Genomic DNA, 16,680 nt, shown 5'->3' on the forward strand with positions numbered 1-16,680 from the left:
CAATATGTAGTTTTAATTAAAGAATTTTTTATTTAAATAATTAAACATCTACCTATATTTTAAATGCACATTTCTTTTTCTATGATACAGTACCAAAATCAATCTATTGATACAAAAATTTGGCTTCAAAAGCATAAATTAATAAAATATCATTAAACAAAAGTGTTTTGTGCATCATGTTTTTATTTTTTCAATTTCCCTGATCACTCATTTTCCCTTTTTGTGAAAATTAATTTCGAGTGTAATTTTGAATGCATTTGTCCGATGAACAATTTATTCAAACCACCAATTGCAGGAATACTGAATGAATTATTTTCTTAAATATTTGTCTGAACTGTACTAAATTTTGACACAAACTTTTTCTTGTTAGCATTACAAATGGTAATTTGTTGGCACCAGTATTGGTTTGATGTGCTGTCTCGCTATTTGGCTTCATACATGGCAAGATAATATTTAGAAATTAAATAGAACCTTGAAAATTTGCATAGAGGAAAAGCATAAATATGTTCCATGAATTTAAAGATGTTTTCAGATATTTACATAATTATAATTGTAAAGAACTTTGAAAAGAAAGCGAAAACGAATAAGAGAAACCAACAAGATCAAATTTAGTCAAGTTAATCGTAAATTTCAAACCAAAGGGCTAATAAAATGTAAACACAAACCTCTACTGATCAAGAGAAAATGTTTATATCGGAAAAGTATCGTCTCTCGGAAAGTAATTACAACTAGCTTTAAATTAAAAAAAAAATAATAGTATTACACACAATACAAAAGAAAAACACACACACAAAAGAGTTTATCCAAAAATTACATGCAACAAACCGAATTATTTGAAGATAAAAGACTTCTAAATAATTAAATTAGAGGAAGTGTATCACCCATTGTTAACAGTACCCCCGACCTGCGTGAGTTCAGACAGAGTATTTTCAACTGTATGAATATTGAGCACTAAAATGAGTTCCAGGCTTAGAGACAATTTAATAGATGCATTATGTGTTTTACTAGTGTTGCTTTTTTATTATGACATTTGTTCCAGCATTTTATATTTGTTGACAATACGTTTTCATAACAATACAATTTTTGTACAAAATTATAAAATTTGGCAATGAAACAATATGTTTTAAGCAATTTTTGAGAAATTTCAAATATCGGTAACTAATACCGGTATTCCGGTATCACGTTGTAAAAATGCCGAATACCGGTATTGAATTTTCGGTCCAGTACTGCAATCCCTAGCCACAATGGCTAACTAAAATGCTTTAGGTACTTTCCTCGTAAATCAGACCAGTGCCGAACTCTAACTATAAACATATGTAAGTTTTCTTAGAAGGTTCCTGTGGTAGTTCAAAAGCATGACTTGCTTTTATTGAGAAGGTTTATGAATTTATCAGAAAGATTTTAGATTATTTTCAGGAAAGTTACTGACTTTTAGCGGTAAAATTTTGTGTTGTGCAAAATATGTTCCTTGCAATTTTTCACAAAAGACACCCATTATATTCCAAGGACGTTTCCGAATTTCTTACAGTGCAGTGTAGGTCAAGAAACGTTTACTTTTAGCTATCAGTTATCTTTTTGCTTTTGAATACCATATCAAATAAATAGGGAATTTATACACTGTAAAAATGATTCAGAAACGTTCCTGGAAAATGATAGGTAGCTGATGTGCCCAATTTCAACCAGTAACGTATCTTACAAAAACCAGGAACGTTTTCCGATAAAAGTGAGTAACCTACCTGAACTACTGGGAAATCTCCCCTGTTAAAGCCAGTAGTGAACTTTCCACAAAATATAAATAGCTTTAATGTATTTGATTATAGAATCTTCTTGGTTTACCAAAAAAGCTCCAGAAGCATTAGCGCAACCAAGGCAAAAGCTACGCGAATAATTGCAAGCAAGAACCAAACATATTCCTTGCCTGCAATTCCTGCCTCGCAAAACTGCATTTATCCAGTGACTTATATGTTCCCATTGGGAACTTAGTCAATCTAGACGGGCCGTAATTAAACTATAACCGATACACTTAATAAACACGCTCTGTCAATCTTTAAACTGGTAGCAAAAAACATTTTTCACGTTCCACGGAAATAACTAGTAACGTTTCGGATTTTTTTAGTGTATCATACTTTCTCTGCATTTTAAATCATGATGCGTATTTAAGTCAATCAACTATTTAATCATAAGGTAGTTCATATAAAGTCAAAAATAAAAAAGACATGAAATGTATAAAAAAAGTATGTACCTTGCGATTGAATTCTCCATGTTATAACAGGTTCTGGATAGCCATCAGCCGTACATTCCAGCGTGATACTTTTTCCAGCGATACTTTCTTGGTCCTTCGGAACTGCTTTCCACTTGGGAGATACTGAAACAATATTATTAATTTTAATTTTCAGAACAAATGTTAAACTAGTTCTTTACGTTAAAACTTCATTTGTAACTAATATAATTTGAATGACATATTCTTGAAACTAATGTGAAGTTTTATTTTACTTCTTTCATTTTTTTTTTAATTTAAGAATTTATTCTGTGCTGAGAAACAAAATTTTAAGACCTTGGTGCAGGGTTGAACTGCTCCACTTTTTAAAAGCTTTCAGCAATCACAAATTAAAAAAAAATCGTTTTTAAAGATTTTTTTCCTTTACATTTAATATTTTAATAGAATTTGTCTCCGTGAGAACGATTTAATGACATTTTATTTGTGTCATTAATTGTTAGGCTTTGCCACTACCCCCTTCTTGCTCCAAATACATGTAATAATTCAAAAGAGTTTCATATTTTAAATCAGTGGTGCTAAACTTTTTTGCAAGCCGTACCTAGTATTAGAATGATTTTCACGGGACAGAACACATATAAACATAAAATATCATTTTTATATTTTTTAAATATGTAGCATTTATTCGATAGTATTTCAGTGACGTTAGAAAACATGGAAAAGGAAAGCAATTTACAAACTAAGAATTATTGTCATCATTACTGCATTATTATTTTATTAATGAAAAAGTTTCCGTCTGTTGCTTTTTTTTTACTACTAGCTGCATTGCCCGGCTTAGCACGGTCTACCTCGAAAATAAAAGGTATGCCAGTGACGCATGCTCAACAATCGGGCTTCAATTCGAGAAAAAAATATACTGTAAAATTTCTCGTCAGAATAATCATTCTTAAAGAAAGAAAACGGCAAATCAAAAAATTCCCGAATAAATTAAACGCAACCCTCCAAAAATACAAATAAAATCCTTAAAAAAAGAAAAAAAGAAAGACGATAAATCGCGAAATAATAATCAAAAGGGGAAATTCTTACCTTAAAATATAAACAAATTTTTATTTAGTCACAGCCGGAAAAGAAAAAAAAAAGTGGCAACCTTCTGAACTCTAATTTAAAATGAGATCTCGCAAACGATAGTTTTCCGATATGAGTTTTATTGGGCTTAAAAAAGCTTTTTAATTGTTTCCCCGTGATTTTACAGCATTTTTATTTATTTATTTATTTATTTTTTTAAATTCGAAGGAAGTGATTGAACTCTATTGGTATTTTTCACGAGCTTTCGAATGGCGTTGAAATTGAATAGGTCGGATAGTTATTTCGGGTTGAAGGAGCCTTAATGGCATTTTTGGGCCGTAAAAGTAAAATTCGAACGGTTCGGTACTTTTTTGGGCGTTCGGATACCCCCTACGTTCCTTTTCGGGTGCCCAAGTACCTTTCTGCCAAATTTGGTCTCAATTCGACGTAAACTGTGGATTTGTATAAGGAACATACACACACACACACACACACACATAAATATATTCTTTGCTTCATTTATATAGACTTGGCTCTAAATTTGCAATAATCGTTTTTAATACGGAATGAAAATGATCTCATGTTTTGGAGAGCTCGAGAGTATATTGTTTCCATACGTAATAATGAACATAACAACGGACCACATGGAACACATTCGAGGAGCAAATATGACCAGCGGGCCATAGGTTGGGTACCACTATTTAAAAACATATATCAAACATTATTTGGTTCTATTGAGAAAACAATACTAGTTTCGTGATGAAATATACCTTAATTTCAAAATGATACAAAACAATCGGTAAAGCTTTTTTTCACTTTTTCCTGAAACGTAGCCTGTTACAGCTAATTTCCTTTAATGTCTTATGGAATATCGGTTATAGATGTCTCGTTTTTGTACCGAATAGAATAGACTATTTTTCTTCATATTTCATTGTAAAACACAAAATCTGAAAAAAGAGAAGCTGTCACATTCCCGCAACGAGGTCTTCAATTACGAATAGTTCAGTAGTTAACAGAATAGTTCCTTTAAATGCTTTTATGATCTATTGTTTTCATATTCCCTTCTTAGGTAAATTTTGAAGATGCTATTATCAGAATTCAGCTACGAAAAAAGTAACTGCAACTGAATAGACCATGCAAAGTATTACGAATTAAAAGGTGTCTGGATAAAATTGCGTAAATAGTTCTAGAACCAGATTTTTAAAGTGAAATACTATTTTATTTGTATGTTGAACCGAATGGTAAAAAGCGTTTTCACCTCAAAACATTTTTGCTTTAAAAGCATCTTGAATTTAATTTAGCAAAGTGAAAAAAGATAAAATATCATTCAGTTTAAGCGATTTTATGCCTTTACTATACTATTTTCGAGATTTACATCTCGAAAAAGTATTGATTTTCCTTAACCACTTTGATGCTTAGCATTCAGGTTTGAAATGTAAAATTTAAAAACATTGATTTTTTTTAATAATTTTACTTAATGTTTGAAAAATAAAATCAATCCCAGCAATTGCAACGTCAGTTTTTTTTAATACCCCACCAATTTTCAAAATACAGTGTGAAGCTATACATCATCTTGGAATTACATTGCATCAAGCTTAGAATTACACTAATGATGCGCAGTAATTGATCATTTAATACTTGCTTTTTTGAAAAAAATTAAAACTTAATAACGAGTAGGTAGTTTAAAATAAATCGTGAAAATATGAACAATTCCTAGTTAGAATAACACGCATAAACTAAAAAAAATATAAAAACAAATGATTCAATTAGATTCAAAAAGCAAGAGAAAAAATTTTATGTTGTGTCATGTTACTTCTCATAGTTTAGTTCAAAGTTTTCGGCGTTTAATGAATTTCTGAATAATTAATAAGCATGGAATGCAGAAAGTATTTTAACTGACTAAATAACAACCACTTGAGCAAATAAATTACTGAAAAAGTATGGATATTAATGACAGAAAGCATTATTTTTATTGGCTTACCTACGACGTTGAGAAATTCAGTATGGGCATCAAATCCATAGGCATTGGACACTTTGCATGTATAATTCCCTCTCGATTCTAGCGTCAAAGCAGATATAACAAGATTTGATAAATCTGTCAACTGATGAACGGTAGATAATTGATCTTCCTTAAGTTGCTGCCCATTTTTCAGCCACTGGAAAGAAAATGGAGGCGTTCCTGACTTTATGGCACACAGCAAGGTTACTTTTTCCCCTGTTGTAAATTGAGTCGCTAAATTGAATGGCTGTATCTTTGGCGTTGCTGAAAAAAGTACATTTTTCCATTACTCAAAAATTTTTGTGTTAAATAGTAACAATGTATGAAATAAAAAATAATAATCTGCTGGAAAGTGGGGGTTCATAACAAACTTATCAGGCTGCATGAATGCGAAGTTTCCAAAAATAACGAAGAAAAACATAATATCACAAAATGTATATCTCTACTATCCAAAATTTGTACGATTTTGACTTAGCGCAAAACCATTAACCATTGACCTTTGGTTAATGGTTTTGCGCTCATTTTCTCAAGAACTGCCAAAACGAAAGGCCAGAAATATGATACTAAAATCAAGCATTCCCTTTTAGGCTATCCAAAATAGACATAAGATAAAAATGTACTTGATGAACACTTAGTTCAAGGGAATTTATAGTAAAAAGCGTAATATTTTAGCTATGGTCATTGCATATTTAAGAGAGTCGTAATGACTCAATTTTCAAATGAAGCACTAGAAATATAATATTTGTTTCTATTTTTGAACCAAAATATAAAGCCTAAAAAAATTAGCACTTGGGGTGTCCAGATTTGCCCATTTACGCTTTCTCTTGCATATTTGTTTCTTGAACCACAGAACATATGTAATTTACCAGTCAAAAAAGATTAAACCTATTACATTTCAAGCATCTAAAATTTGTTAGGTAAAAGTGACTCTCGTTTTGGAAGAATGGTTCTGTGCTACTTGTTGTATTATTCTTAGTATACGAAATTGTGCTCACATGACAAATAAAAACTGATTTGAAGTATTATCAGACATAGGTAAAAAAAAAAATAAATCTTCTGAAAAACAATTTAAAATACAGTATTTTAACGATCACCGACTTTAGTTGTAAATTTCTTTATACAAATGTATCAAGTCAAAAATGAGTAAAAGTTCTTGTTAAAAATGTCTAACCACTTGCTTGAACTTGAATAATTCCCTTGTATAATTCCCTGTGTGTAATAAATGTCTAAATGTGTAATAAATGTCTAACCACTTGCTGAACTTGAATGCTTAGCATTCAAGTTCGTAATGTAAAATTTAAAAACATTGATTTTTTTAAAAATTTTATTTAATGTGTGAAAAATAAAATCAATCCCAGCAATTGTAACGTCAGTTTTTTTAATACCACACCAATTTTCAAAATACATTGTGAAGCTATAACAGATCTCAAACGGACAATTAATTTTTAGAACATCTGGCATTCTCAAAATGCAAAATTAAACTCAAAATATGAATACAGGTAATCGCTTTTTTAGATTTTTTGATTATTTATTGTTTAAGCATTTTATGAGCATTGGAAAAATAATGGGAAAACAAATCCTCGACGCATTTCACAGAGGTGAGGGGAACAAAAAAAACTTTGAGAAATGTTATGTAACAGTTCATTTTAAATATAAATATGAATAGTTAAGCATTAGAAAAGTAGATATACAGCTTACCTGCTTTGGTGAGATAATTCTCCATCCACACTGTTGCAAATATAATCGTGAAAGGTAAATAGGGAGGAAGTTTTCTTCTTTGCATAATGCTTATATTCAGTGAAGATGGTTTCACGGCCTCTGTATAAGTTTCTTTAATCTGCCTTAAGTGTTTTTTATTGCAACCGAACTAAAGTACATTTCATATCCAAGTGGAGCTGAAAATTTCACAGACGCAAGGTAAGCAATGGAGAATGTCAGCATCGAAGCGCCACGTGGTGTCAAATAAAGGAATTATTTGTTACTCCCTTTAAATGGACTTATTAGTAAATTCAGGTTCAATGCTCTCAAAGTGATGCTTATATAATGCATTTAAACAACAATTATTAAATAGTTAATTTCAGTTTACATTAAGAAACGTTAAAGGTACAGAAGAAATGTCGCGAAAATTGATCTAAAACAAAAATGTTTAACCTCAAAAATAGTATGAAATGGATTTAATTTAAAAAAAGATTATCAGAAAGCTGAGGTGAATTAACAGGCTTACCACTTATTGCTATAATTATAACATTCGTTTGAATATTTGCAATGCCATTTTCCGCCATACAAACGTAATATCCAGCATTTTTTTCGCTAGCTTCTTTTATTATTAACATGCTTTTTCCTTCTATTTTCTTTTGGTGTACAACTTCTTCGTAGGCATGTTTTCCATCTAGAAAAAAAAATCAAGTTTGAAAGAAGTCGAAACTGATTTGAGAAGTTAGGAAGTATCTACAAAATATTATGCTGAACACTTTCTAACAACAAAAAAAAAAAGGATGTAAGGCTTTCGTCTATAGTTGGGGCAAACCTAACCTGGCAGCATTGTGAAGACTGCGAAAATCCTAACCACAATGTTACGATACTGCCAGGTTATATTTTCCCCACTGTAGAGAGATATTCATTAGAAACACATAAAAATATGAACGAAATGTTACCGGCTCCTGAAACTTTTGCCTTCAGCTCTCTATTAAAATAAACTACTGCCATTTTTTTAAAGGAAAATGTTCTTTTCTCTTTTTAATTGAATTATTGTTACGCATACACAATTTATAAATTAATTTTACCAAGTTACCGCTTTAATAAATACTTTTACTCCATACTTATGCTTTAAAAACTAAAATTTTTTCTACAATTTTACATTTTCATTAAAACATAATTTTTATGAAAAAAGAATTAAATCTATTTTTTTTCGAACTTGGAAAGGAAACTTGGGAGTTGGGAAATTAAAAAGGGAAAAAGATGTTTCAAGTACACTCAAACCTGTTTTGGTGCGATTTTTCTTGTGCGATTTTTTTTTTTTTTTTTTTTTTTTGTGCGGTACATGAAAATTTCGATCTGATTGGCGCTCAATTGACGAAATTATTTATAAAACGAACAAAATTATTTATAAAACGAACGATTTTTTATGCGTTTTTTTAATGCATTTCCTATCCACCGCACAAAAACAGGTTTGAGTTCATTGAGACAAACAATAGTTGTAAATTTTCAATTCAATGTAGCATTTATGGATAATTTCCGACTCCTTTGCAGATTTTATGATACTGAACTATAAATAAAAAGAAAAGTTTTAAAATACAAAGAACATACGAAAGTTTTACACGAGGTTGGGGGCTGGGGGGGGGGGATAACAAAAGGTTTAAAATTGCACGGGTTTAGAGACCATAAAATGAGAAAGATAAAAAACTATTGAGCAATGGAAAAGAAAAATAAATTACTCCCACAATTATACCTTCAGAGCTTTTCTTCCATGTTACAGCAGGAATTGGAAAACCAGAGGCCTCACATTCTAAAGATACATTCACTCCAGCTATCAACTGCAAATCTTTTGGTTCTTTCAGCCATTTGGGCGGTTCTAAGTAACACCAGCAATTATTAAATCTTTTAAATTAATTTTATTAAATTAGAAAATTCCAATTAGATTAGCAAAGTAATTTACCTTTTACTTCAAGCACAGTTGTAAAACGATCAATACCAGTTGAAGTTTTAAGCTCACAAGTGTAATTTCCGCTAGTAGAAAGGGATACATTTTCTATGAAAAGCATAGAGAAATCTGATGAAGTTTTGATTGTAAATTGCTGATTTTGTTGTATTTGGTGACCATTTTTAAACCATTTGAATTCCATTGGCGGGGTTCCTGAAATCGCTGTACAAGCAATACTGGTTCTTTCTCCTGTGGTAACTTGATCTGGGAAGTTCATTTTCTGAATCCTTGGTAGTTCTAGGAATACAAGAAATTACTAAACAAATAAAATAAACATAAAAGAGGTTAAAAGTTAAAATTTAATTTTGTTATCTGAATATTTAGGAAACTGGTAAACCTATTTCGTACTATGTATGTAAACATAAAACTGAAAAGTATGTAATGATAAACTATGCATTTAAACTTAAAATGCATAGTTAATAAATTTGTTAATGTTTTCTTAAAACAAAGGATTTGTCGGATAATTCATTGTAAACAATATATGAAAATCAGAGACAACTTTGAATCAAGTCATATTACCTTTCAGAGTAATAATTTAGGGATCATTAAAATCGTTTTATATATACGGTAAAACAAATAGAATTGCTTTTAATTTCAGTAATTATTTACATCCTAAGGCATGTATTAAGAATTATTGTCACTAAACAAAAAAAAAAAGATTTGCAAATGTTTATCATAATTGTGTTTAGTGAAATAATGTACTATCCTACATAAATTGAGAAATCTGTAATTAGTTCTCATTTGTCATTCGAATGCAATTCCGTTGTTTTCACAGTTACATTTTATTAAAATGTACCTTATGTAAACCGAAAAGTTTATTATATATATATATATATATATATATATATATATATATATATATATATATATATATATATATATATATATATATATATATATAAACATAATTTAAAAGCAGAATATTTGAATGGAAAATCTAAATGGTTTCCATCAATTTTTTTTTTACTTAATACATATAGGTTTTTATAAAATTAATTTAAGAATCTTCAAATTAAAAAGAAGCGTTCGTTACAATATTCCACATGAAAGTAGAAAAAAAATAATTCAATATAAATTAAACATACTTTTAATCCCTTGCAATTTTACCAAGCAATACAAATACACCAGCTCGTTAATAAATATTTACACTTTGATCTTTCAAATTTCCCAAACCCAATCGTTCACATTTTAACTAAGCTTGCTAACCTTTTCTCCTTTTTTTAAAAAACTCTCCTTGTTTTACGATCTATCAAAAAATATATTGCGCACAAAATTAATACATTTGACGTACAAATAAAATGAAGTACAATATTTACAAGAAGTCGTACGGATTTATAAATAAGAGACACAATTTTGAATTATCATATTTAATATTTTTATTGATTTCATCATCTTAAAATAGTGGCGAATACAGAAAAAAAAAAGATTAGGACAAGCATAAAATGAACTTACCTAATTGGTATGTAACTCCACAATGCAAAATACTGATGAACGAGAGTATTATCTTGATTTTCCTCATGCCGAATAGATATCTATAAGTTTTTGTTATAAAGTAATTGCATGTGAGCTAGTTTTCATCAAACGTCTCTTTAGCAACTCTGTACTATCATGAGAGCAAAATATGTCTGATGCCAAACGCTGTACGTAAACATGGTGTAGCGGGATGAGAGCGCCACATGTTGTCAAAAAGAGAAATCAAAATAACAAAATGAGAATCTAATTTTACTTTCTGTAATAAAATGCATTTTCCATTGTGTAAAAAGTACGTATTATAAAAAAAAATAAAACAGTGACTTTTTTGTGATCAAGGTAACATGTATCTTTCCGCTATAAAATTTAATTAATGTATTAAAACGTTTAAATTGATCTTTCCCGATTCGACCAATTCAGCCATTAAAATGCCTGTACTAAGGAGTGAAATAAGCGTTTTTATTACTTCAATGGTGTTTTGTTTTTTGAATAATTTGACATAATGTTCGTGTTGAAAGAAATACACACCCCATTACATATACTCAGTACAGTAAAATCTTTACTAAAGAAGCTGCAATAAGAAAATAAATTAAAATGAAATTGCAATGAAGAAAATATTATTTGGCTGATGATCGGGTGTAAAAACATATTTTACTAAAGGCACTTTTAGAACTATCTTCATTTCAATAAAAATGTAATTTACAGGAAATATTAGTTTGGCGTTGGTTTTGAGTAAATATACAACATTATGTTGTATACTTATTTTGCATCTGAATATACATTTTTCCATTAAAGTTACTTATGATGAATTTTAAATAAAACTAAATAGAAAAGTAAAGACCATAATTTCTCTCCTTCGTATTAAAACGACAAAATATTTACATTTCAACTGCTAGAAAAAAAGTGAATCTCGTGTGTAGCGTTGTACATTAGAAAAACGATTTTTTTTTTTTTTTTTGCATTTATAATCTCGCTTTTATTTCCATTCAATCACGGTTTTTAATTAAAACACAATTAAGAGCAATAACTACTTCAATGACGTGTAAATATGCCAAAAAGCATATTCTAATACGAACGAACATATTTTTAAAAATAAATAAGCATTATTACCGATATATTCCTATAATATATGCAAGAGACACCTCACATACAGTCTTTCATAAATAAATACAAGCAATACGTAAAAAATTACATAGCACAAACGTATCTGTAAACCTGTTTTCCATGTCATAATATTAGTATAGCAGAAAGAAAAACATTCAGAAACACGCACATGACACATATTCGTTTTTAAAAACGTTTTGTAAGAATAATTCCAATGCTCAACATAAACTAATATCGAAAAAAAAAAAGTTTCTACGAGAAAAAAAGATTTTTTTTTAATAATATATATATTGAAAACATGATACAAACGAATACGGATCAAGTTTAATGCTGTCCGAGGACGAACTTAGCATGAAGTTAATGTCTTCAAAAGCCCGCCCCTCTGATCTTATGCATTTTTTTTTCGGAATGAATCATTTTGAATGATTTTTTTTAACAATAACATGGAAAAGTAAACTATTTATGGGTACACCGCCCTATAATAATATATATCATAGGGCGGTAACTTACTGAAAATACCATGCCTTGCCTGCAATCTTCGAGTTGAACCGAACCATTGCTTTGGTCACTCGTCTGGTCAGTGCTAATTCTATATTAGTTACCAGTTTGTTTGAAACTCTTGGCTTTCCTCCTCCAGCTCAGGCACTTCCTATTCCGGGCTGATGAGTGCTAATAAGCATGAAACTGCAGTCCTTGGATGGAATGACTGAGCTGCCGGTGTATTTCATGTATTTCTGACTTAGCCTTGGCTATAGGGCGGTAAGTTACTGAAAATATTTGTGGGTAATTCTGATCAATATAACTTGGAAAAACCACTTCCCATGCTATTGAGTCACAAAAAACTAAAACACAAGTAAAAAATAAATATGAATCCTTCTTTATTATACTTAGACGACGTTTTTTGAGAATAAAGTGATGTAACCCCCACGGTGCATGTAGAAATTACATTTTGATGCATTAAATATTCATGGTGTCATAGAAATCAAAACTACTAGATTTGTTTTCCTTTTTGAAGAAAACTTCATTACATAAAATGCTAAATGGGGAGAACTCTGTTTCACAGTGAGCTGACAAACTTTTTACAGTTAATAAAAAATGCCTTACCACTAACAGTGATTAAGATGCCATTTGTTTTGATACTATCGATACCATTGTCAGCAGTGCAAATGTAAAAGCCTCCATCTGATGATGATGCTTCTTTTAGATCAAGATAACTTTTACCTGGAGCTTGTTTTTGAGATTGAGCTATCTCAAAATTTTCGCGGATACCTGAAATTGTAAGAGTTAAAAGGTTTATCCCGACAGTAATTATTTCACATTGAAAAAAAAAACATTGAAATGGATATTACTAGAATGCAAAGAAATTACAGTTTAAGAAGAGAAGTTTTAGATTTCAAAAAATCCTCAGTACGGTTATATGTACATTTTTATATTAAGGAGACGTAATAAATATTTACCCAAGAGACGTAATAAATATTTACCCAAAATAAATTCAAAAATAGGAAAATTACATGAATGTTAAAAAAGTGTTAGAACCTTCAGTCGCTTTTTTCCAAGTCACATTTGGCAGAGGATGCCCCGAGGCCGTGCATTCCAAAGTAACATTAGCACCACTATTCAGTGCTACATCTTGTGGTTGCTTTACCCATTTTGGAGGCTCTGAAAAAAGGACATATGTGCAGTTTTAAAGACTATAAAATTGATGTAGCTATTAGGTAGCATTAATTTTTTACTTATTTAATTTCATAGATCTAATGTAGAATAAAGGTACATTAATTATATAACCGATTTATCGGCGTTTGAAACTAACGGTTTCGTAGTTAGTGACATCCTATAACAGCTCGGCAACTTCATTTTTCTCCATGTTTGTGGTCATATTAACAAAAAAAAAAAAAAATTTATTTGGCGTGGCGATATCTCACATGGCTTTAGTTTTTCAATGAAAAATGTGTAAAAAAAGAATTATTAACCAAAACATAAAACAAATGTGTAAAATTGAAAAACAATGCGCCCTAGTATTTAAATCAAGGCATAAAAATATCAAATAGACTGTCGACTAAATTAAACAACATTAAAAGCTCCATTAAATTGTAAACGAACCCGTCAAACTAAGATATGACGTCATTGAAGAACTTTACAAGCGTCCATCGACTGTAAAATTAAAGGATGAGGTCCAATATTACGTAAACGTTATTATTTGGTTGAGAGTAAATGGTACAATTCATTTGAAATGGAACTATTTTATCACATACTTATTGAAAATTTAAAACTATTCATACACTCAAAATTACTTCGTCACTCTTTTGCAAAAAAATTAAAGCCAAAATCAACTACTTGTCAGATTAAACTATGTACGTTTATAAAATTGAAGAAGAATCAAACGCCGACTTCAGGAAATTAAATAGAAAATGTTAATAATATTGCCAACTTCAAATTGTATTATTTTACTTTTAGGACAATTTAAAAAAAAAACACGAAAAGATAATGCGGGGGAAAATTTAATCTGGTGCTAAAAAGAAAACTTACCTTTCACGTCCAGGTACGTAGTATAAGTGTCTGAGCCTGAAGAACTCAACAGTTCACACGTGTAATTTCCACTTGAACTATGGTCAACATCTTCCAGAAAAATTATCGAATAATCATTGTACATCCTGACACTTGTTTTTTGATTCATTTTTAGTGAGTGCCCATTCTTATGCCACTTAAATTCCATGGGTGGTGATCCTGATATTGCTGTACAAGTGACGCTTGTTTTTGTACCAGAAATGACCATTTTTGGAAAAGAGAAAGGTTGAATTTTTGGAGCAACTAAAATAGAAAATACAGATTTTAGCCCTTTTGAAAATATGAAAAAACTAATGTTTCCAGAATAATAGAACATATATAAAGGAGTTATTCGTTGCTAGAAAATGATGTAAGATAATGTATAATATTAGTTTATACTGATAGAGCTCCGGAAATAATTTTTTTTTGAAAGATTTCTTGTTCGTTTTTAGAATTTTATTTATTTAAGAACAGGTTTAAGTGCAAACTGTAAAGATTTTCACGATTTCCAAAACTGAATAAGAATTTCTGAAAATTTTATTTGTATGAATATTAGACTAAATTAGTTTCAACTAAAATTTTTAAACGCAAACATAAAGCAAAATAAAGCATCTTCAATTTGATTTTTAAAAACTTTATGCATGTTACACATTTCTAGAGATTTGATATGTAAGATAACTAGTCTAACTTATCGTTAGCAAATATTTTGAGGGAAGGTAAAAACAACAGTTTTGGTTTAAAATTGAGCTCACAAAATAATAGAATTTATATTCTAATAGCATTTTACATCTGAATGTGATGAAAAAAATTGAATCTACAATAAAATACAGATGAACAAAATTTTAAAAAAACTGCAAATAATTATACTAAAATGCGAAAGGATTATTAAATAACAGCGTTACTTACCAGTTTTGAAGCTTGAGCACTGCACCACTATGGTTATTAGTATGAGATAAAGCACATTTATTTCTCCCGCGAAAGCCATTTTTTGTGCTCTCTAAGATAAATAGAAATAAATTACTTATACTATCCGAATATTATACACGAGTTTTGATGATTTTGCGATGACGGTTCTGTACTGTTAAGCAAGTGAGATTCATGTAAGAACGCTTTCGCGAGTTAAAAGAAACACATATACAAGCAGGACTGGAGCGCCACATATCGTCTGAAATTGTAGTTAAATAAATTACTGCAGAAAAAATGCTTAAAGAAATAAACTTAACCATGTATATGATTTTTATAAAATGTAAGCATATTTTTAACAAACTGTCAGTAACAAATATGTTATACTAAACTAAAGTAACAAAATATTACTTTAGAGCAGCGTTTATAAACCCCCTTTGATCTGCATACGGGCAAGAATTTAAACAAAAATCACAGGCAGATGAGATTCTTTTTAAATCATTTTGAATATACATTTTTAACCAACCTTTTACGATAAAAAACACTTCAACACATCGATTTTGATTGTCTTTATGAGCTATACATACATACAAGCATACACACACACAACCATATATATATATATATATATATATATATATATATATATATATATATATATATATATATATATGTATATAATAAAATTCTGAATAAAAAAATTACTGGTAATTCTGAAAAAACAATCTATGGCTAAAGATACAACATATTGAAAATTTTATATATGAAAATCTACATGTTTATAAAATGATATTTGTGTCACAAAAATGAAATAGCCCCACGGAAGAAGACATACATTATCATCCGCAACAATACATTTGAGGTCTAAAAACTGATGTTAAACACCGCTCATACAACACATAAACGAATTAAAGTATTTATAACTCTGAAGAGCTCCATTATGGCATCCTAGCTGTTTTACTGGTAATTAAAGATTAATATTTTCTTCACAAATGAATACATGATTGAAAATTACATTGCGTCATAAGTTAAAGAAACGTCACTAATGTTTCTCTGTAGCTTTAATTAGGAAGAGTTCAATATGTAATACTTTGGCATGATTATCTAAGTAAAATCCTTTAATAACAAATAGAAAAAACTATAATTCTTCGAATCTAGCACCCACAAAGAGTGAATCAACAGTAAAAAATAAGTTAAAGATGTAAAAGATATGTAAAAGAAAAAACAACTATTGTTTTCATTTCTTTCTTTTCAGTTTCCAGAAAAAAAACGAACTTAAATTGGAAATAAAGACGGGGTAGTGTAGTTTAAAATGTTGGTGCACTGTATTTGTCTGAAAACAGAGAAAATTAGAACATACATAACAAAATGTCAGTAAAATAGTTCATTACGTCTAAAATATTTGTGGTTATTGAATGCGTGTTCAACATTGAAGATAATTTTGTAAGCGAAAAATTATCAAGCGTGTTTATATGATTCAAATTTTGTAATTAGCTTATAAGAGCAAAATATGCTTACCGTTACCTTTAAACCCTAATCTATACTCTTTAACCGTTTTTTTTTTAAATCCGAAGGTTATGCAACTTTTTACGTTGGGAGTCATTTTTGGTTTCAAAAAAATATTTTTTACTTCATATATTAGACGAAAACTTCAAAATTTACATTAGGAAGTTTTTTGGG

General features: G+C 29.7%; 1 protein-coding gene across 1 annotated transcript in view; it reads right to left on the reverse strand.

Moving 5' to 3' along the window:
* Window positions 1–16,680, reverse strand: part of LOC129233204 (hemicentin-1-like) — a 62,357-nt gene that overhangs the window by 1,762 nt on the left and 43,915 nt on the right. The window contains exons 19-26 of the mRNA XM_054867266.1: window positions 14,080–14,361; window positions 13,090–13,212; window positions 12,658–12,822; window positions 8,935–9,216; window positions 8,728–8,850; window positions 7,504–7,668; window positions 5,262–5,543; window positions 2,243–2,365 (exon numbers count right to left, since the gene is read on the reverse strand). Of these exons, the coding sequence (XP_054723241.1) occupies window positions 2,243–2,365; window positions 5,262–5,543; window positions 7,504–7,668; window positions 8,728–8,850; window positions 8,935–9,216; window positions 12,658–12,822; window positions 13,090–13,212; window positions 14,080–14,361 (1,545 nt within the window). The remainder of the gene's footprint in view (window positions 1–2,242; window positions 2,366–5,261; window positions 5,544–7,503; window positions 7,669–8,727; window positions 8,851–8,934; window positions 9,217–12,657; window positions 12,823–13,089; window positions 13,213–14,079; window positions 14,362–16,680) is intronic.

The sequence above is a fragment of the Uloborus diversus genome, unplaced genomic scaffold (assembly GCF_026930045.1).
Source record: "Uloborus diversus isolate 005 unplaced genomic scaffold, Udiv.v.3.1 scaffold_251, whole genome shotgun sequence".
NCBI lineage: Eukaryota > Metazoa > Arthropoda > Arachnida > Araneae > Uloboridae > Uloborus > Uloborus diversus.